At 40.0% G+C, this 22,620-nt stretch overlaps 2 protein-coding genes across 2 annotated transcripts in view; one reads left to right on the forward strand and one right to left on the reverse strand.

Annotated features, from left to right (window-relative positions):
• The first annotated feature begins 1,805 nt into the window (after positions 1 to 1,805).
• LOC135623237 (MLP-like protein 423) lies at positions 1,806 to 2,706 on the forward strand. Its single transcript, XM_065125980.1, has 2 exons — positions 1,806 to 1,986; positions 2,099 to 2,706. The coding sequence occupies exons 1-2, from the start codon at positions 1,806 to 1,808 to the stop codon at positions 2,341 to 2,343; spliced, it is 426 nt and encodes a 141-aa protein (XP_064982052.1). The 3' UTR covers positions 2,344 to 2,706.
• A 1,305-nt stretch (positions 2,707 to 4,011) lies between these two features.
• LOC135623236 (AP-1 complex subunit gamma-2-like) overlaps positions 4,012 to 22,620 on the reverse strand; it is a 31,645-nt gene continuing 13,036 nt past the window's right edge. The window contains exons 6-19 of the mRNA XM_065125979.1: positions 21,611 to 21,765; positions 20,570 to 20,660; positions 19,753 to 19,916; positions 18,992 to 19,046; positions 16,063 to 16,185; positions 15,882 to 15,977; positions 14,898 to 15,025; positions 7,999 to 8,103; positions 7,641 to 7,918; positions 6,204 to 6,305; positions 6,023 to 6,109; positions 5,772 to 5,947; positions 4,969 to 5,073; positions 4,012 to 4,423 (exon numbers count right to left, since the gene is read on the reverse strand). Coding sequence (XP_064982051.1) covers positions 4,328 to 4,423; positions 4,969 to 5,073; positions 5,772 to 5,947; positions 6,023 to 6,109; positions 6,204 to 6,305; positions 7,641 to 7,918; positions 7,999 to 8,103; positions 14,898 to 15,025; positions 15,882 to 15,977; positions 16,063 to 16,185; positions 18,992 to 19,046; positions 19,753 to 19,916; positions 20,570 to 20,660; positions 21,611 to 21,765 — 1,761 coding nt within the window. The 3' untranslated portion in view covers positions 4,012 to 4,327. The remainder of the gene's footprint in view (positions 4,424 to 4,968; positions 5,074 to 5,771; positions 5,948 to 6,022; positions 6,110 to 6,203; positions 6,306 to 7,640; positions 7,919 to 7,998; positions 8,104 to 14,897; positions 15,026 to 15,881; positions 15,978 to 16,062; positions 16,186 to 18,991; positions 19,047 to 19,752; positions 19,917 to 20,569; positions 20,661 to 21,610; positions 21,766 to 22,620) is intronic.

Here is a 22,620-nt window from a genome sequence, read left to right on the forward strand (position 1 = left end):
CCTGAGAGCTAGCTAGCCTACAGGAAAGTGATTTCTTTGCCTTAATCATGGTGATGGTAATGGTGATGGTGATGGTGATGGGTGATGGGATGTATTGTTTTGCTCATGACTTCGACATTACTCCTATTCTTCAAGGAATCTACCAAAGACGAGAAAACGAAATCAAACATCGTCATACTCTTTTGTTCCTTTGCTTCTTTTTATCTCCATGTTTCATGGAAGAAGCAACGGTCACACCAATTCACAAAGAAAAACTTGGGGGTGCAATTTACAAGCTAGAAAAGATTGACATATTCCTATCAATTCAAACAACATCATGATTCTATTACATGAGATGGGACTCCCACGTTTCTATCATTCGACCAAAGACTTTGCCCTTTTGATGTGTGTGGCTCGGAAAACCTGAATGAACACATACCCCAGCGTTCTTTAGCAGCCAGCCACTCTAAATCGAACGAGGGAAGAAAACCTAACGTCTGAGTTCAACTTGGTGTTCTTAGTTCCCAAAAACCAGCATTTGTGAACAGTGTGATGTCTCCATGATCTCGATGTCGTATTTGTTGTGTGAATCACTCCCTGCTACAGGAAATCTTAGCAGTTAAAAGGTTAAGTAATTACGGTCATACCATATGTAATAATTGTGAGCAGGCAAAGTCATCAGCTTCCACCTTCATCTCCAATTGTATAGCTGCAATAGAAGATTTCACATCCACTTCTGCCAACCTACACATGGGAGCAGCGATTGATGAAAGATCCAAGTTGAAACCACGTACCATATGAAATGCTTGTGATCTGATCATTTCTTTTGCATTATACCGTCAGCCAAGTTTCAAAATTTGCCTACATCACAGACCAACCAAAATATTAGTGGGTTTCAGAGAGAATTAAAACCATGTTTGTAGGCCAATTTTATGTCGTTAATAAGACTGACATCTAATGTGAAACCTCGGCAGCCAGGGAAGGCTTGCAAGTAGCTGATGAGAAAGGTTTCACCCAAATCCAAATCGAAACACTCTTAGAGTTAGATGCATACACCATATTATTGCATGTAATACATTTTTTTTTCCATGAATATAATCAATCAGTAATTAGGTTAGAAAAAAGAACCGTCTTTCGTGGGAGAAATCCTTTCCCCGAGTTATCTTCCTCTTTGCACAATGACCTGTGCCCGTACTTATGTAGAGTTTTGGGATGTTAATAGATTTTTTTTGGAAACAGAAAAAAAAAAAACATGTTTGTAGTTGCAACAAAACTGAATCATTCGATTCCTATTAGACATGCTTATCTAGATATAAAGATGATGTCTTCCTTTTTTACCTCAATCTATGAGGAAGACAACAGATGACAGATTTTTTTTTTTTCTTTTTTCTTTGAGAAAGAAGAAAAAGATCACCATTCATTACTCAATTAATGAAACTATATCAGCTCTAATTGCATCCCTCACAAAAGGAGGAAGCGAAGCCATTTATCTCAGATTGGATCCAATCATCTGCTAATGTTATTGACCACCCTAAAAGTTTTCAAAGCGCAGAAAGGTTGCAGGCACCGATGATGACTACCGTACTACATGGGTCAATGCATCCTCCAATGGTGTGTGATCGGTGATTCCAAATAATTGTTTTCATTTTTCTACGTAAACTATAAGCCTCTTGAAAACCTTTCAGCTAAGATGAGAAACCGAATTCACGGTTACTCTATTTTTGTACAGGAATCACTTGTGTGCCAAATTCGAGTGCCTCTCTCTGGTTCAGTTCAGTCTTTTCTCCCTCTTCATCAAGCTTATTAGCTGCTAGGGCATGCCATAGATGGCCTCCATGGTTGAAGTGGGAGTGGAGGTGAAGTCCTCCCCAGACAAGTTCTGGACAGCCATTCATGCCTCCACGAAGCTAATCCCCAGGATCTTCCCTCCCCATCACAAGAGCATTCGGATCATTGAAGGTGATGGCAACAGTGTTGGCACCATCCGGCTCCTGAAATATGCCCAAGGTGAGCACATCAGTCCCTTCACTTATCTAACCCTTCATCTTTCTTGTGGAGATCCATCGATGGCAGATCAGAAGAGATCCATCAATTGTTGACATGCATGCCTTTTTGACAGGAGTTCCACTGATCACGTTTGCAAAGCAGGTGGCTGAGGAGCTCGACGATGCCGATATCACCGATGGTGAGATCGTGAGCTTCTACAAGACCTTCAAGACCACCCTAAAGGTGGAAGCCAGAGGTGACAGCAGCCTGGTTAAATACTACATCGAGTATGAAAAGGTGTCTGAAGAAGTTCCTGACCCACATCTCACCCAGGAGATGGCAGTCGAACATTATAATGAACTGTTCGATCTATCCTAATTAAATTAATCAGCCTACTTTCTACAACACAATCTCATGAGCATGTGCATACGTGCATGAATAAATAATGCATGAAAGAGTTGAAATCATGTAGGTCGAACATCATCTTTCTTTTTTTTTTTTTTTCTGAAATTAAATCTGCATTATGTCAATAATATCAATGAAGGTGATGGAGGATCTGACCTTTGTGGTTCTTCTCCGCAAGAAATTCAACGTCATTGAGAGCATTCCTGGCTCGTCCTCCTACCACACCTATTGGCATCTGCATCACTGGCACACCATTGATCTTGTACCCACCATCGAAGCTCTACTTCTAAAGCAGCCTTAGATAAAACCTCCAACACCAACGTCCTCATCGGGTTACTGCAGCAAATTATAGTTCATACCATGTCAAACGCCTTGCTTGGTTGAAGAGTGTGGTCAAGGAGGAGATGGGAGAGAGAGGAGTATGGTAATGGGAGGAGCATGGAGTTGGGTGGTGATTGGAGCAGCAGCAGCACCTCCATTTCCTACTACTCCAATGTGAGTAAACACAAATGACAGTTTAGTGAGGGGACATGAGGCCCCAAAAGAGTGGAAGGGTTCATGACATGGTTTTAAACCTACCTTTCTTTTTCCTCATTCAATGGTGACCCAATCAATTCATGTTTGTGCCTTGTTGCTCCTACATTGTACATATATATTACCTATGCAAGTGAATTCGAGCATTCATACCATATATATGTATTGCATCAAGATCCCATGTCATAGGAAAGTAGAAAAATGCCATTGCATTGCACGATCTCTACAGCTACTCTTCGCGGACAATTTATACAGCAAATCAACAGCTCATAATATCCGTCAATCAAGAAGACGACGTTTAAATGCTCTTTTCCTGCAATTGAGAAAAAGGACAAGAAATAGAGCCTATCGCTAACGTGCGCAGACCAACCTGTTTCCAACTACTCCTCGTAGGCCGGCCGTGGTGACGGAGGAGAAGGCAGTCGGGACGGCGCGTCGCGGCCGCCCAGGTCCACGGACGACTTGGTGGACGCTGGCGGGGCGGCGAACTTGGCTGAGGAGTCGCAGGAGCTCGTGAAGTTCCTGCCCGTGGCCTTCGTCGAAGTTCAGGGCGTAGCTCAGGGGATCGTATTGGGAGCTCGCCGACCCCATCCTCCCCCATCCCCGCCGCCGTGGTGGTGCCGGTCGCGGTTGAAGCGTCGGATGACGGTCTTCCACTGCGGTCCGGCAACCATCTCCCGCCACTCCTGCACCTTCATCACAGCCCACGTTTCGGCGGAGGAGGGGTTGGGGGAAGGGTAGCGGGGGCGCGGGCCAGGCGACCCAGTTGCAGCAGCGGCAGGGGCCGAACAAATCGGGATCGTCGACCGGCTCCAGGGTAATATCCGCGGACTCCATGGATGATCCAATCCGATCTGGCTTAAGCAGTAGAGGAGCATCGATCGACGATCTATTGATTCCATCCATCGACCAAGGGATCGGATTCGACGGCTGCGAGAGAGAGAGAGAGAGAGGAGCTTTGATAAGGTTGTCCATCGCATGCAATCCACATCTCATGATTACCAAGATGGCCACGGATATAAGATACTGCACTAAGGTGGATTACAGTGTGGTGCATCGCATGTTCTCCAATTGATGTCAAAATCTAACCTCCATTAACACAGTACATCAAGAACAGCATACGACGGTAAATAGATAACTCTGACAAATATTTGTACAACCCCTATCTCAGGTTTCATTACAACCGCCTCCCTAACAGGGAGAGCGAACAAGTTCGGAACACATCTAATCCAAATGCATGGTGTAAAAGGGCCCAAGGGTACTGGAACTTGACACTGTTATTTAATTGCCAATGAACTATACAATACATTTGAATCAATGATCAAAATTTCCCTCTATTGTTTAAGAACATATAAAGAGATCGAGTAGGTAATGTTTCCCTTTGAAGCGAAGGTAAATTCTTGTGGCAAAGTAGTTTGAATACTCATAACCCAGGAGGGAAATTGTCGATTTGTCCTTGTTCTGATTTCTCTTGGTTGTTGACTTTGTATACCATCCTTACTCGCATCGCCAGGGCTTTCTGAAATGACAGAAGAAAACAAATTAACAATGACATATCCAGTTTTACATCAGAAAAGATCCCACCAAAATGTTGCTAAGAAAGTGATTCAGAACATCATTTGATCCTACCAATACATTGTTGACTGTTACTCTTGACTTACCAAGTAGCAAAGTTTCAAACAAGAATTGCACAATGTTGATTATGATGCATTATGACATCAGAAGTTCAGAAAGCTAAATGAATCCAACAAATAATATACTTGGGTTCCTTTTTAGTTTCAGATCAACTTAAGTATATGCATGAATTATTTGAGTTCATAGGTTATAACAATTTATCTACATGTCACTTTGATTTATTCTTTTAGCTTTCAGGTTATCTATCACCTCATGTATCCTTAAATTTGAACATGAATATATCATGGCTCTCATGTTGACTTTGCAGCTTGCTTAATCTAGAATTACACCTTACATGAGTGATGTCATCGGAAAATTTAACTCTCATGAAGTATGGAACTAACAATGATCCACAATAAGAAAGCTTTACAACATCTGGATCTCATATACCTGTCCATGCTGGCTATTAGTAACAGTTAAAGTTTGTGTGATTGTCCCATTGCCACTGGCCGGAAGTTGATTGCTGATGGCTGGGTCTAAATGTAACTGGACAAACTGCATAGTACATAAATGTCAGCTATCATGAATCTACAGTAAAAAATTGACAGTTCAGAAACTGCTAGCCCATCCATGTCCAATGAATATTATGAAAACCTACTAAAGGCAATTATAGATGAAAAGCACAAACATAACCGAAATTAAAACATTCATGAAATACAACTATAGCATAATATATGCAGTACTACATTATGTTCCTACATAGATCCAACGAAACTTAAACAAGCTTACCAAATTTTCACCTAATATGTGATTTCATATCTCAAATATTATTATACAGTGATCATTGTTATCCTTATATACAGAATGGTGAAAAGTTACATATTTCCATGTACATATCAGCAATGAACCTACCCGAAGAGTATAAGGATATATCATGACTAAGTGAGAGCAACACTATCCAAGCAAGTGGTATACCTTTAACAACATTTTTTTGTTAGCTCAAGAATTTCCAAATGACAACTGGTGAAAATCTTAGGTGAGAAAAAAAACAGATCTTAAGCGGGACAAGTGTTTTGTATAGAGAATTAACATGTCTAAGAATGTTTACTGTTTCAGACACCACCACAATGACACATCTGATAAATTATTGTTTGCAAGGAATGCATTTTTAAAATGAAAAGAAGGAAAAACCTAAAAGAAAGTAAACATGATAATGCTCCAAAAAGACACATCCAGTTAATATGTTGAAGTACCTTCGGGACAGCTGCTTGAAAAACAAAATCTGTATAAGCATCAGATGACAAATTCACAAATGTAGCATGGATTTTGTTAACATGTGGTTTTTCAGGCTGCTTTGTGAAGCTGAACATGATCTTCAAGGTGCTGCTCTCGAAAGCAGTGATAGATGGATAAACTGGAGTTTGAGACCCTGTTCAAGCACAAATGTAACCTCACCATAATTTTTACTGCTCTATCAACAACACTAATAATCAAGCAAATTTACCTGGAAGAGATCCATTTGATGGTAAACCATCCAACAAATCCATTACTTGGATGGTGGTAGGAACAGGCTTGGTTGTTGGTGCAAATCCTAAAATATAATATTATTTTAGAGCCTAAAAATATAAAGCTGAGGACAAATACCTCATATGATTCAGTATTTGAGAACTTAAGTCAACTGTTACCTTGGTTGGAGGAGACAACTTTAGGTGCTGTATCATTCTGAACAGGTGTTCCAATAGATAATAGATCCATAAGAATATCTGTACCCCCCGATGGAGCAATGCCTTGATATACAAGAAAAGCATCCAATCAATATTCCTCCAAATTAATCAAAATAATCAAAGTTGAAAGACACAAAAGGTACTTTTAATATGTAACTGGCATAAATGCATGCTAACAAACACATCACATATTTGTCAGAATATTTAAATATATCCTGATATATGGATTTTTTGATTGATTATCGATAAAAAAGATGAATAATTACATGTATCCACAATCTAACTTACTGTCAGAATGGTGTGTGCCAACCGGCATTCACCGGTCCGATCATACTCTGTTAACAAACTATACAACTGAGTATCACTTTGTATTCCACCATTGTATTATTTTTCATTGAAAAATGATGGTACAGTTCAATTCTCCAGTTGGCATCTTGTACCATACTAATTCAACAAGTTGCCAAAACTAATACTATGGATCAGTATTTAGCACCTTGCTTGCCTCATATAAAAAGTGTGTGATTACTTCAAGCTATGCCATATATAACATAATTGACATATACAGCATTGCAAACCTTTAACTAATAGTATTGCATTATTTAATCCATATCATATCGTACTTATCTGATATCTGTAACATCTTGTCTTCGTATTTATATCTATATCCATGCTTCAGTGTTCAACTGACTTGTCACAAAGAAATTATGTTAGCGAAGCAAAGACCATAGCTATTCACACTTTGCACCCAGATATATGTAACATAGAAAGAAGAGATTCTTGTTAGTCTCATGTCTGTTTAAGCCACAGGGTCTACATACTGAAGTGCTGGCAAATGGGAACTTTTGCCAACCACAGCCTCGATACTGAGGGGTCCAAAGGTCCCCACACCTGCCTTTGCAGCAAAAGCAAAGGTTGCCACTTGATTCAATAATTTACAAGAAATATGAGTGATTCACAACTGTTACAAACTGCATAACACACTGTTTAGCACTGATCCCATGAGTCGCTGGTGGTTTTGGCCTTTGGCATTTAGCTATTATTGATGAATGTTGACTTTGGAATGCTTTTTTCAACATATGAAAGGTAGAAAATATACTAATTATATAGCATATACTTAGTATGGTAACTTCTCAAATTTGGTTGTTTGAAACTCTGAATTATTCTGTCGCTTGCAAAGGTGAACTTTACTGCTACTTAGAATTAAAAATATTGGACTGACACCTTCATCAACACATAACAAAAGACGATCAAATTAATTGATGCAAAGAACAACTCAAACTAATACATGCAATCGTAAATCAGATTATTTTATGCAAACACAAATAGGAACTCAACCTAAACATGTAAAAAATGTATATAGAAGTACGAATATTATATATGAAAGAAAAATATTAAAACCTGAGGATGGTGAGTTTGTCAAGCCAATGCCCAACAAATCATGCAGAAAATCATTAGAGGTTGAAGAAGGAACTGATGTATCATCAGCACTGAGATCAAGTAAATCAACCAAGGGAGCAGCAGGTGGTTTCGCGACACCATTTGGAAATTTAAGTGTAGTTGCAGTTGAAGATGGTTGGCTAGATTTATCAGCTACAATGTTTGCTTGTGAAGAGCTAGTTCTCTTCCCAATATAAGCCGACTCATCCAGAACAGGCATTCGTTCAACCAAAGAAGATCTGCATATGCATCAATTATTCTGAAAATTAAAGTATAAGATTTTATGTGAAATCGTACTTGTACTAAACTAATTGCTTACTTTATGTTTTGATGTCTCTGGATTATAGAGTTGAATTCAATTGCTCTTTGTTGCAATTCAAGTGCCACACTTCCTTTATGCACTGTAATAATCTCTTTTATCCTCCTGAACAATTGATTGAGAATAAGGTTAAGACCAGAAATCCTATAACATCATAATGTAGATACAACAACAACGAGTTGTTGCAGATAGATTCATTTCAATGATTAGGAGCATATAAAAAATTGTGAGAGGAAAGAGATATCCACTGACAACTAATCTTTTCCTGACTCAATGATACAGACAAAAAATTCCTTGAGTAGTGATACAGGTAAACACTATTGTTAATAGTTGGAGAAAACAAACAGACATGTAAAAAGCCTCACAAGATAAAATAGAACTTTGAGAATATGTAGCAAAGAATAATGGGATAGGAAAATTTAAAGATGTGCACTGACATTCAGAATAGAAGAGAGATTTTTTAGACTCAGAAACGAAACAAGCATAACAATACAAAATTATTTCTTTTAATTGGCATGTTTTTACATAGATATAATTTGTCATATTCAAGCAATTACTTCGTATGCATGATATATGTGACTGCATAAAACTAGACCAAGAACTGGAAGTCCAAAACAGTATGCATGAAACGTTATGACCAAACTTTTAAATTTTCCACCTGAGACTGTCTGACACATACAGCAGATGGACTTTCTTAGGTGTCTTGATAGGTGCAGAGAATTCCTCAAATATTCTGCTTAGTTTGGACTAAGAAAATGAGCTTAAAAAATAATACAGAATTCCTTAAAGATTCTGTTAGTTTGGACTTGAAAAATGAACTCCCAAACAAGGTATGCAATTTCATACCGTACCGGAGTTTCGACGTTTGTTCGGTACGGTACGAAACTGTATACCGAGCTGTCACGACCTTAGCTGGTTTTGCCTAAGGCGTGCGGCACCCTCGCGCGTCCGTCCGCAAAGGTCAGCCTCCCCGAAGCCTCCCATTGTCCCTTAGGACCAACAAAAGAGAGAACGGGTTAAAGAGAACGCCTCAATCGGGATCCACAAGCAAACATGTCCGAAAAACACTTCATAGATAATGCAAATTACAAACAGACTTTACAAGCTCTGAATAGTGGCACAACAAAGGGTAAAATGGTCCATTACAGACCGAAAAGCTCTCGCACGTGTCCACATGACACAACCTTTATTTACAAGCCTAAAGAGGCCACCAACCCAACTAACATGGGACTATTTAGCCTTCGGCCGCCCCTCTACCTGCTGTACAAGGCATGAACATGCCAAAAGACAACGGACAGACATAAGCATTACATCCAACATCTTGTTTAGAAGTTTGTCCGTTACATTCTCCCCCACTTATCCCTTCGACGTCCTCGTCGAAGCCTTTGTGAACATTGCAACTCTTCGCCTTTGCTGAGTCTTCAATCTTCTGCTCCAGCTGCAATGCGCCTCCTGGCTCCCCGCTGCTCTCCGCTGCTGTTTCTGAGTAGTCGAACCTTTGATCCGCCATGCTGCTTCAACTCACCAATGACTCTGACTCTGGTGTGGGGTTGGTTGAGTTGTGTTGATCCTTGTTGATTCCTGCGGATCCGCCAAATGAAGGAAAAGACCATCCTTACTGCGCCAGTCTCTTAAAAATTCCTAATGCTGCTTGAACTGGGTGGATGCTTGTTGGAGCTTTAACGAGCATCGTCTCGCAAACTTCTGAAGCTTTGGGTCCTTCCTCCACAAAATCTGCTCATTAACTCTTCTTTTAGTTAGTTGTCACATCCAAGTAGGTTCGCATCACTTCCGCTTTCGATTGGCATTTCGTTGGGAAATGAAGCGGACAAACTACTCTCAGTAGCACTGATCACCGTTGGTGAGGATTTGACAACTATTGTCTTCCATTGTCTTCGAAGGGTCTTTGAACTTATGCATAGCTCCTCTGCTGGATAGATAAGAGAACTGTGGTACTCGGTTTCGCCCATTCTCTTAAGAATTGAGCAGGCAAAGGTTACTTGACTTCGCCCGCCTCCTCGAGGTTGTACTTCATGCATCAAGCTGGTTACTGGCCTTCGCCTGCTCTTTGCTCACACTTCTGAAGCACTTGAAGTGTTTGCACTCCTTGCGTTGAGTTAGCTACTGTGATTCACCTTCTCAATGCCATTGAACTTCTGGAATGCAGGAAGTTTTCACCCCAACTCGGAGTAATTCTCTGATAGATGAGGTCGCCTATGGGATTGTACCGTCTTCTCCATCAACCCTGCCGCCTACTCCACTGAGTAGCAAAGGTACAGCACCGCGTACTGCCTGCTTCGTTCCTTGGTTGTGCACTCTTGCATGACCCGAAGTCCTTCACTTACGGCTATCTTGATGAGAAACTTGTTGACACCGGTCTTACGAAGTTTCTTGGCCTCTGCCCTTCAGCCTTGTCTCGGTACTTGGAGATTGCCTCTGCATGCTCCACCTCCTCGGCCCCTTTCACGACCAAGTGCTCTCCCTCCGTGAGAGCAAGGGATCAATGACTTGCACGGAAGTCCCGCCTCTGCGGTACCATGGCGCTGCCATGCCCATGGCCCTACTATCCGTCGCCTCGCATCTGCATCCCTTTTCTTCACAATCAGTAGAGATGTCTCCGTGGCACTCCTCTGAGTCCACCTCCATTCTAACTGATGCTTGATTTTTTTGGGTAGCTAAGTCCCTCTGGACTCGTCGTCGCTTCCTCGCCCCTTTCGACCCCCTGCTTCAACACCTCTGTGTTCTCCAAGCAGTCCGTTTGGTCGATGGAAAGACAGACTGCAACTCCCATGCATGGCCTCTGCCATCACGTTGTAGAGTTTGCACCGATTCTGTTCTCCTTAGCTTCCTTGGTAGCAACGTTCGCTTACTCGACCTTGTCCTCTGACTTGTCGGGCTCCCTTAAGCGAATATGAGCTATGGAGAAGTCCAACTCTCCAGCTGCTTCGATCATACCTCTGCATGATCAAGTCTCTCCCATGGAACTCACTGGTACTTGCATTCGAACTTTTCCCTTGGTGGAACCCAACCCCCATATGCTGATAACCAAGGTTTTCATCCGATGCAAAATTCGGTGCACGCCCGGAAGACCCGCCTCTGCGGTACCATGGCCTTCACTCCTTGAATCCATAGCCCTTCTTGCCGTCGTGTTGTTCACCAAAGCGGAGCTCCCAGTAGCTCCCGATCATACCTCCATATGATCTCATCCCTCACGGGACAGATTGTGTGTATCGCATTGCCACGAACTGTTCCACCACGATCCGCTGCACCATTTCGCCTCCTGGTGACATCTTCATTGCATTCTAATCCTTGTGGAATAAACTCGAATTGTGAACCCTCCATGTGTGGCCTCTGCCAATACATCGCAGGGTCCCTTCCACCTTCGATTTTGTTCGCTCCTCTGGCAATCGACCTTCATCCACCCACTCCTGGGTCACACCTAGATGAAGCACCGCTCTAGGACAGTCCATCGCCTAGTAGCTCTCGAAGTCCACCGACTTCACTGTAATCTGTGCACCATTGTCTGGATCCTGGGCCTCTGCCCCTACCAGCACAATCTCCGCTGCGGACCGCTTCCTTCATAGCAACTCGAATGGCAACACTGTGGCATATTCTTCAAGAGTATCCGTCTCTGCGTCCTCTCGCCCCGTGCTAAGGCCTTCTGAACCCAACTTTGCCTCCGCAAATTGAGTCGCCTTAGTTTCTCCATCAAATGCTTCTCCGAGATAAGGTGCATGTGTCCCGAAGCTCCCTTCGTCTTTGGCACCATGCAAGATGAGTCTGCTCCGTCAGAATGAAGGACCAATGGAACAACATGATCCTACTCTTGCCTCTGCAAGAGTTCATGTCCTTGACCTCTGTCTAAGAAAAGCACTGTGCCTCTGCTCCATGTTCCAACTTCTATGCTGGCTCCCTTCATGCGGCTTGGGTACTTCGCCAAGTTACACCCAAGTTGCTCCGCTCCTCGTTTTTGCATTTAGTCGATGGTGGCTCTCGCACCCACCATTTCACGGGTCAGCCCTCCTTTGAGTCCGATCTCCACATCGACTCCAAGTGTACCTTCATAAGTTGCTTTAGGTCGCTCCCCCACTTGATCTCGCAATGCATCCACCAATGCATTTTCTCAAGCGAGATCATGCGACGACTCCTCGCCGCTTACTCAGTCCATCGAGCTTCGTGGAGTTGTTGTTTGTTGAGGTACTCCTCCTCAACATGTGAGGTCCATGTCACATGATTCTCCCTCTGGAGAGCCGAGACTTATCCCTCCTGGATAACTATCCCGTTGGAGCAATATCTCTCTTCGTTTTGGAGACCACCATCCCCTTGGACTACTCCGAACTGCTGAACAAACTGTGCACTGTTTTGCCTCCTGCAAATGCACTTGCTAGATTGCGACTTCATGTCAATACAGCCCCCGCTGCACCCCTCAAGGCCTAGCAACATGCTGAACTCGTTGCACACTTCAGCCTCCGACAGACGTATCCTTCACATGCCGAAGAGAAAGTTTCAATGCTCCATGGCGCCGAGTTTCGGTCGCCTTGGGATGGCCACGAACATTCCATCGTCCGCATACAAGCCCATGCATGAGTACCAAATTCTTCGAGTTAGCAATTCCCCTCACCTCTGTGGGCTTTGCATAACTCTTTTGGTCGTTGAGCAACTCATTCCACCTTGCATGGTCTCATTTTTGCCAAGCGACTCGCTTGCCTAGAGCACCATCAAGTATAGTTGTCAACGTTGAGCCGTAGCTCAAACTCAGCCATCCCAACCTTTGTACGCTCCGCATTCTTCCAACCTTGCCTGTTCTCGTGGTGCCTTTTGCGCGAAGGGTTGGCCATTCCTCTGAATGCCAATGTTAGATGCCCGCTCCTCTGAGCGACTCTTTTCCCTACATCTCCATGCCCGTTTTCCCTCAAACGGTCGCGCATGTGCTGACTGCCCTCAACGCAGCCCCGCTAGGTCCCCCACGTTTGCATGTCAAGTGTTTCTATGAGTGCTTGTCCCGCTCTGATACCATACTGTCACGACCTTAGCTGGTTTTGCCTAAGGCGTGCGGCACCCTCGCGCGTCCGTCCGCAAAGGTCAGCCTCCCCGAAGCCTCCCATTGTCCCTTAGGACCAACAAAAGAGGGAACGGGTTAAAGAGAACGCCTCAATCGGGATCCACAAGCAAACATGTCCGAAAAACACTTCATAGACAATGCAAATTACAAACAGACTTTACAAGCTCTGAATAGTGGCACAACAAAGGGTAAAATGGTCCATTACAGACCGAAAAGCTCTCGCACGTGTCCACATGACACAACCTTTATTTACAAGCCTAAAGAGGCCACCAACCTAACTAACATGGGACTATTTAGCCTGCGTGCTAAATTATGCTCGGCCGCCCCTCTACCTGCTGTACAAGGCATGAACATGCCAAAAGACAACGGACAAACATAAGCATTATATCCAACATCTTGTTTAGAAGTTTGTCCGTTACAGAGCGGTATACCGTTCGGTATATATATATATATATATATATATATATATATATATATATATATATATATATATATATATATATTACAAAAGGCGACATCGCATTTTCCTTCTCCCACGCAGGGCGACGTCGCCGAGGTGACGCGACGTTGCCTCTTATATATATATATATATATATATATATCGTTCTGTCCGGTAACGGGCGATCCGTGTACCGGTAAACTGACGGACCGGTACGTACCGGGCGGTATTATTCGAAATTGCTCCCAAAATCACCAAAACTATTTCACTATTAGATCTCACGGCAGCAGTTTCAAACTTGGGTTTTTGCATATGTATCATATTGATCTACAGTACCATCACATTGAGGATTCCAACCCACCGACTATAGAATAACGACAAACAGATATATGTTCTTATACAACCATTTGTTATGCATAATTGCTTAGATGACTCTTCACTTTCTGTTGCACGTTTCAATTCATATATATCGTTTTTACAGTCTTAAACCACGTAAATTATGTGAACTTCACCTTATTAAGTAGGAAAACCCATAAAATATGAGATTTTTAGGGTTTCAGATGGCCAAAACCCTAAAAAAGCATACCAAAGCCATGTCGACATATCGTGTGTTGGTGCAGTTGGCACATATCAGTCCCATACTGGTCCATCCACGGGCCAGTACGATCTGATATCCAAAATAGCAAACCATTGGTATAAAATATATTTTTTCCAAAAGAAAGTGATGATCCCTAACATCAAATAAAAAGACACTTAATTTACAAAAATGAAAATCAAGGAATAAAACAATTCACAAACATTGAAGTCTACAAAAGAGTTGTTTAATATTTTTTAGTTGACAAAGATATATGGGAATACATTTGACCACCCAGAACAGGCTGGATAATATAAGAAGTCCACCAAGGACTTTCAAGTGTGCTTTTGTAAACCAAACAACCAAAAATTGGGAATTTGTTACCCGAAAACAAATGTTTCTAAATGCATATGTAATTTAGTGGATTATATGCATTTTCACAAATAAGTTACAGGATGAACATGATTTCATTCTGAACAACCAGAAAAAGAAAAAGAGTAGGGGAAAAAAAAATCCATAACCTGATGAACTGATTGATGCAATGTTAAACTCATAAGAGAGTTATAATACGTATATACTTAACACAAAGCTACAGATATGTAAATAGGATCCACAGAATTCAAATGATTAGTTTGGAAATTTCTAGAAATAAGAAGGTTGTAAAGACCATCTAAATAAATAAAAAAAAGATGCAGGTGACCAATTCTGTAATGAAGCTGTTAAATCTACCAGATACCACAACATATATTCTGACTTGTAATGCACATAAAAGAACTCAAGCTTGTGAATGTGGCAAATGAAAATATACCAAATGAAGAACATACTCTGAGGTTGGTGGAAATCGCGATGAAAGCTTCAGGAGAGCAATCAAGGACATTGATCGGGTTGCAATATCTGATGAATAACGTGTTAAACAGGCCTCCAAAACATCCACAGCATCAGATTCTGTCACCTGCAATAATATATCAAGCAGTTGGTGCCTACACAAGGATTAGAAAGAAGGCAATATAGTAATGAAACTAAAAAGTAAATTCATTTTCTTGGGTGTTTGATCAACAAGGCAAGGGTGGATATTACCAAACAGAAGAATCTGCAGAGTCTATAGAAGATTAAAGATACCAAGGAACATGATGACAGTAAAAGAATAGTATATATATGTCAGGAGGAACTGAAGGCCCATTCACTATGCTGCATTCTAAATTGGCAATACCTATTCGCATAAGTCTGTGGCTAGAATATGCGCAAAGTGCTAACAAGCATCTAAACTTCAAATCAATTGCATCCTTGATTTTGAATGTAGAAACTACGAACCAAAATTTATCACACTTCATTATGTTGGCTATCCATGAAAAGGCTGACACAAAGAAATGCTAGTCATATTTGGGCAAATATTAGAACCTAAATGCAAATACACAGTTCTACTTATCAGACAACATTAGACCATTTCCCAACAAGAAACCTGATAGACTACTAGCTTAAAATTTGTGTAATGACTCTTTAAGTTAGAAAGTCAAATAATGATGGGACAGCTAGAACATTGAGAAAAGCAGCACATAAAAAATCCTCAATTACCTAACAGATGAAATGAAAACAAAAATATACAAGCACAAGCGAAAGACAAAATTGTGGAAGTTCAGAAATGCATCTCTAAGTTTGCTTGGCTCGAATAGGAGTGTCAATAACACCAACCATGTCTTAGAATAATGGAAGATAATAAATCAACAACTTGATAAATTACAAGCTAAGTAACAGGAGAAACATCATGGTTGTTAGTAAACAAAAAGGGAAAGGAAAAATTGTGCACTTACAGTCATTGGTTCCTCAACTTCCAACACCCCAACATTATTAACCAGCATCTCGCCATATTCTCCTATGCACCATACTGTTACTCGTACTAAACTTACCTGAAAACAAATTCATGACAACTATAAAAAATAAAAGACAAACCCAAATGTTATAAAGCCTCAACATCGACATAGTAGTCTTTACCTGTTCAGATGATGTTTGGAATGCCTTGTACAGTGACCTCACAGAATATCCTTGAAGATCAGGTGCATTACTTATTGCAACTATAAGAGCATGCCACGCATCATCTTTCACAAAATTGCCTCCCTAAGCATCACAACATTGACAACATTAAAGAAGATGCATTGTGATTAAGAAAAATAAAAAGGTTAAAGAAATAAATTCTTAGGTGGTAGAGAAAGAAATTAAACATCTATTAGACAAAAAAAGGCCTATAGTAGCAGTTGGCAAATAACTATAACAATTGAAATTATCCAACAAAATGCAAGAAGGAAATCCATCAGATTATGTTTAAACTTTATAAAGTTAAGCATTGTCAAAGAAATTATATATATATATATATATATATATATATATATATATATATATATATGCCAAATGCATGAAATTGAAATGCAGCCACTTGTCAGAGTCTTGTCTCTGATGTGATCAACTCCAATCCATAGTAAACAAGAACTGATTCCAAAAGGGTAGTCTATTTTGGTGGGTAGGTATTGCTTCCAAGCAAAATTACAGGTATAAGGAAGTAAATTATGCTATAAAAATACAAGCATAGTTAAGACGGGTACTAATTTCAGTACCAAGAAGGCTAGATCGTTGTCGTATAAGACATAATGTACCAGAAATTGCATGCATGACCTGACAGCAGCACACGTCAATTCCCCTCCTAAATATTGGCAAGGGACCAGTAACCCCACCCCAACAATATTGGACCTGAATGATAGATCTCTTCCCTGCCCATGCTAACACAACACTAACCCATGATTGGCATTTTACCATTAGACCTTAAACCTTGCTTGACATTGAAAACTCATGAGCTTTTCAAACATACAGCTATTACCTGACTATTTTTCTTTTCCTATAGGCAAGATGTGAAGTATAGGACACCAATATCACCTTAAGAAGCATAGTGATTTAGGGCTTTAATCATGCTTGCAGAGCAAGCACAAGCATCTTAGTTTGTACCTCATGCGATTACAGAGTGATGCTATTGAAACATGTAAATAGTAGCTCTCCTTACAAAGCCTCTTAGGGCTAGCGAGCAAGGGACATCCTGTTGCCAGAGTTCAATAACAGTGATTCCATACCCCAGTGATTTCAATAGGTGCTCGCCTAAGAGTTCGGGTGAGGCGAGGCGAGGCCTGAGCGCCTCGCTTCAAAGAGGCGCTGCCTGGGCGCTCACCCAAGCCTACGCGTCAGGCACTTCAGGCGAGTGCCCGGGTTAAACCAAGCGACCGAACCAGTGTTTTACATCTGGTTCGTTCTCCGGTACTTTAGTTGGTTTAATCGAACCAACTAAATCACCGATATTAGCCTCCCAGCATCCCTCTCGCGACTTCCCCATCCCTAACCCATCAACTTAGGTTATAAGTTTGGCATAAAAACATTAGCAAGGCCTTATCATGGGAACCAAGAAGCATACTTAATCGAATAAATATAATTTACCAAGCAACACTGAAACTCTTATTGTCAACAGCAAGCAAGCCAAGCTTAAATTAGATGGAGAAACTTGCAAAGTTACACTTACTGATACAGCATGTTCAGACTATGGATAGGATTAATATCACCACAATAGTGCAAGATCAAAGCATTAAATTTATAAATTTGATAGTAGCATCGTGCACTAGTTTACCCTTTTTCTACAAAGAAACAAGTCAAATGCAATCAGTTATGATGGACAAGGTGGTTTTCAGAATAAGGTTCTTGATTAAGAGCACCTGAATTTAGATAATATGCGAATCATGAGACATGTTTAGGTCAATACAGCAGACAGATCAGAGACATGTTACACATTTCTGAACTTTCACATATCCTAAGAAATTTTGTATAGAATTTGGAAGTAAAACAAATGGTAATCTATGTTCTCGTCACTGAGGGACCATGGAAAGATAGATACATGCAGAATTCCCCCACAGTACAAAGATAGTCTTTACATTTCAGACCCATGACACCAAGGTTAAAAACGAAACCTTCACAGTGCATCATAACCAAATCTATGATTAAGTTAACCGGTTGATGAAAAATATATTAATATATATAAACCAACAATTTTCACCACATCATGACATTGGGTAATGATATATCACGTTGCAAGTTGGAAGAAGAAAAAGAGAGAAAAGATGATAAAGATTTACCTAAAAACAGTTTAATCAACATGTACAATTTAGATATGGTGCAAGGGTGATACCTCAATGAGTCCTCAATTGACAGTCAAGGGGTTCTACTGATGATAATCAAAGAGTAAATTAACAGTTTGTGGTCAAGCATTATAGGCCAAGTGGCTATTGGCTCACCACCGAGTTATTGGGCCAGTGAGCATATTGGCTTGAGTCACAGCAGCTGGTAACAGAGTGGACCAACTAACATGAGTTTTTCAAGAGCTACTACGGATGATGCAAGAGGCACATGTTAAACATGGAAACATTTATTGGATCATAGGTCTCATTTGCTGCTTATTAAGCAACGACTCCAGGCTCCTTGACAAGCATGTTGATCATTTGAGTTGGGAAGATTCTGAGATCTCGATTGGTCCCAAACTGAAAGTAAGGGGGAGATTATGATGTTCTGAAGAGAAGATGTAACAGCTGGTAACTAGGGTTTAAGCATGCTGCCCCATATGATTATGAACTCATTCCGCCAATTTATTGGACAAATGGGCCTATCAGATGGGATCATGACAGCAAGTGCAATGTATAATCACAAAGAAAAGCAAAAGACATCTTGCAATTCTGGAATAATGATGCTGGAATCTCAGCGTGCGATGAACTGTGTAACATTAAGAATGACGATTTAATAGAAACAATCCGGCAAAAATCAATCAACGAATAATAGTCAAACTTTTGCACCTTTATATAAAACAAAACAATTCAATGAACTACTATTCATCACATACCAGAGATAAAACCTTGAACATCTGATCAATATACCATTTCTTTTCTTGAGAAAACCTACAGAGGTAAGAAACATTAGTTGTCATTAGGACTTAAGACATGATATACTCCATAAGCTATTAATGTATTTGATGCCTGGTCACCAAAGATGCAAGACTTCTGAAAGCAATTTTGCCATAATAATATCCTACAAACCTAATCATAACTTGGTTAAAAAGATCTGCAAACATTATAACTTCAAATTGAACAGTTCATTTATGACACAGGCACACTAAGAAATATGCATTAGTCAAAGTAAGACATGGAAAAAGCATGCTTATGGATGAAAATACTGTAGAATTGGAGACAACATTAAAAAGATCTTATTTTGGAGAACAAGTGACCAAATTAAATTGATAAAAAACAGCAAAATGAAGACAACTTTGTAACCAGTGAAAAAAAAACTACTGAATTTCCAATGAATACAAAAGAAACTCAAAGGGCATAACTAGGCCAACAAATTCTATGGCTGAAATATTTCAAGATGGACCAACATCAACAGCTCCAAAATGATATGTGGTGCAATTACTATAGCTGAAGTATTTCATCATGCTCAACTAATACTCTTCTCAAGTCTCACCTGAAGCTCAAAGTGAAAACTTGAAACCAAGTCAAAGTTTGCCCATAATAAAAAAGAATTCACAATTGCATTTGAACTGATGCATGTAAATTTAGATGTTATTTTCATTTGTATGGTCAAAATCGAAGTCAATAATTCACTTACTTTTCAACAATCAAGCAAATTTTAGCAGTCAGATCTCCCTTGAAATCTTGATCACTCACTTCCAGATAGTCGATAAGTTCTTTTGTCAACGGCTTAGCGTTTGTGTCATTGACTAACAGAAAAACAAGTTCAAGAGCTCTCTTTCTAATTGAGGCATCAGAATCCTGAAAGTTGATGCAACAAGAGATAAATAAAGATGGGTAAGCATTATCAAAGAGCATTAGTTCCATCTACAGTGAACAGAAAAGACCAAATGTAATATGCAAGTTGCTTTCAAGACATAAATAAAGATGGAAGATAATGATGACTGCAAACTTAAGCGCCTGATTAGCAACAAAACCTATAGAGAACAAAATGGAAGCATGATAAGAAAACATAGTTAATACACTCAACCGAAAGCCATATCATACATATAAATCACAAATGACCAAATTGTTTAAGAGCTTTTTTTACTTCAGGAAGAAATACAGCACTAAATCAATAATCCAAATAGGCAGTCAATATAACTAATCTCCTTGTGAGAACATGGAACTGAAGAAACAAATTATAAAATGTCTTGTTCACAGTGGGGGGAATTACTCCTTTGAATGTACTAGAAGTGAGTTGTGAAATTTTGATGATGAAAATAACAAACTAGAAGCACACAAATAACGTTTACTATTGTTGCTGGATAAGGATTAACAAAACACAGAAAACATTCAAATTGTTTTATGATGCAGTCCTTACAGGGAAGCATCAACCCTAAACACCACCTCAACAATCTAATTTGGAAAAGGTACATTTCACTTCATAAAACATATATTTAACATAACAGTACCTTGACACATTCAAGAATTGTTGTTCTGTGCCTCTGCACTGCCTGAGAATCTACTGCAACAGCTTTCATAAGCATGTTCAGGGCAACATATCTGAACCAAAAACAAAAGAAAAAGATATCAACACAACAGTCTATAGTGGAGTTCAAAAACTATATTAGCAAAGGAGACAAAAGGAAAGACAAAATCTTGGTCTTCCTTATAGCCACATGCCCCGTACAGATCACCAGTTGGCATGGCACCCCGATTCTAGTGCCTAATATCAAACGCAATAGCATGGCCAAGTTGGACAGACAGTCATGCTCCAGAATGCAAGGTAGATGCTTTTGGAACTCCAAAATATGATAGAGTTGGCAACTCCTATTCTTTCCAAACTTGCCACAATATATCTCTAAGAACTCTATCATAAGCTTTTTATTAGTCAAAATTTAATCAAGTACTTTCAATAAAAGCTTCAATAATTTGGTCTTCCTAGTATAAAACCAAACTGGTTATAAAAAATGCACATCTCATGTAATGTTCATTTAGTATACAATATTATCGATTTGAGTTGGAAATTAATGACACCTGAGTAAAGGATCACCTTCCCTAATTACAAAGTTTAAACTATCACCACACTCATAAACTGCACCTTCCCTGTTGCTAGAAGTTGGGTAACTCACAGCAATGTATATTAGCCGCAAGCCAAACTAAAAATCTTTAAAACCTCTCAAATCATGCCTTAATCCACATGTACCTCTGGTGAGTAGGATTCACCCTTTTGAACGAGGGTACAAGCAAATTTAAGGAACCACGTAAACCAATACAATACATCTAATTTTAAGCACAAGCCATGTTTATCTCAATCCAAGGCTTCAAGATTAGCATGTGAATGAATGGAGGAAAGATGTATTTCATTCTTTTCAAGAACACCTGGTTAGTGTACATGAAAACTTTAATGAATAAATAATTAAAGCTAAGAAACTGTCACATCTAATAATACTCAAATTTGATAGAATATTACTAAAAGATAATATAATGATATACTGAAATAAAAAATTGACCTGATGTTGTTGTCACGATTCGACAAAAATCTACCCAGGATATTGATTGCAAGCACACGCAGACCACTAGTAGCTTCTATACCCATTATAGTTTCAACACATTCATATAGAATAGCATTGCCAGCGTTTTTGTTTGATTCGGTTTTTGAAGCAACCTATAAAACAAAAATGCAGCACATATAAGAACTTCAAGACTTAATACACATCAAATATAACAGGTAATAATCAGCTATGATTTTGATAATTCATAATTCTTCATAGAACAAGTAACCACTTCCAGTCATGGATCATGGATTAATCAAAAGAACATAACTCGACCACTTTAGACAACTACAATCAATGAGCATGAGAAATTGAAGGATGGTTGATGAATATTGTTCAACATCAGAAATGACTTAGCTTATTCACAATTTCACATCACCATTCCAAACTAAAAAATCTTTGTTTTCTTTTTTTTGTGCAAGCCTTCCATTTTATTACCAAGATACCATGACCTTCGATCATCTAGATTACAAGAAAAACTCCGGAAATTGATACTTAATAACATGCCATATGTGAAAAGCAATTTAAATTCTACAAAAGAAAGGAAAAGCAGAAAGAACAACATTTGGAGAGCGACAATCATTTAGGACTCCATGAGGAAACAATCTAGACAAGGAACAAGATTTCATCGAGGAAAGGAGATCACATCCATCGTGCATTAATTTCTACACAATATTGCATGCTTACCAGTGTTTTCAAAAGGTGCTCAAAGCCTTGCCTAGGCACTCGGGCGAGGCGAGACTTGGGCGCCTCGTAACAGGTCTAGGTGAGGCGTTTAAAGGATGCGCCACTCGGTTGTGTGCCTGAGCCAAAGCGCTAGGCGACTCGGGCGTGCACCCAAACCAAACAAGTTCAATATTGGGCACTCAATTGGCTCAACCAAACGAACTCACAACTTCCCTCTCTCTCTCTCTCTCTCTCTCTCTCTCTCTCCCCCCAACAAAAAAAAATCGTAGCCCTATGCACCC

This window comes from Musa acuminata, chromosome BXJ2-9, assembly GCF_036884655.1.
Source record: "Musa acuminata AAA Group cultivar baxijiao chromosome BXJ2-9, Cavendish_Baxijiao_AAA, whole genome shotgun sequence".
Lineage (NCBI taxonomy): Eukaryota > Viridiplantae > Streptophyta > Magnoliopsida > Zingiberales > Musaceae > Musa > Musa acuminata.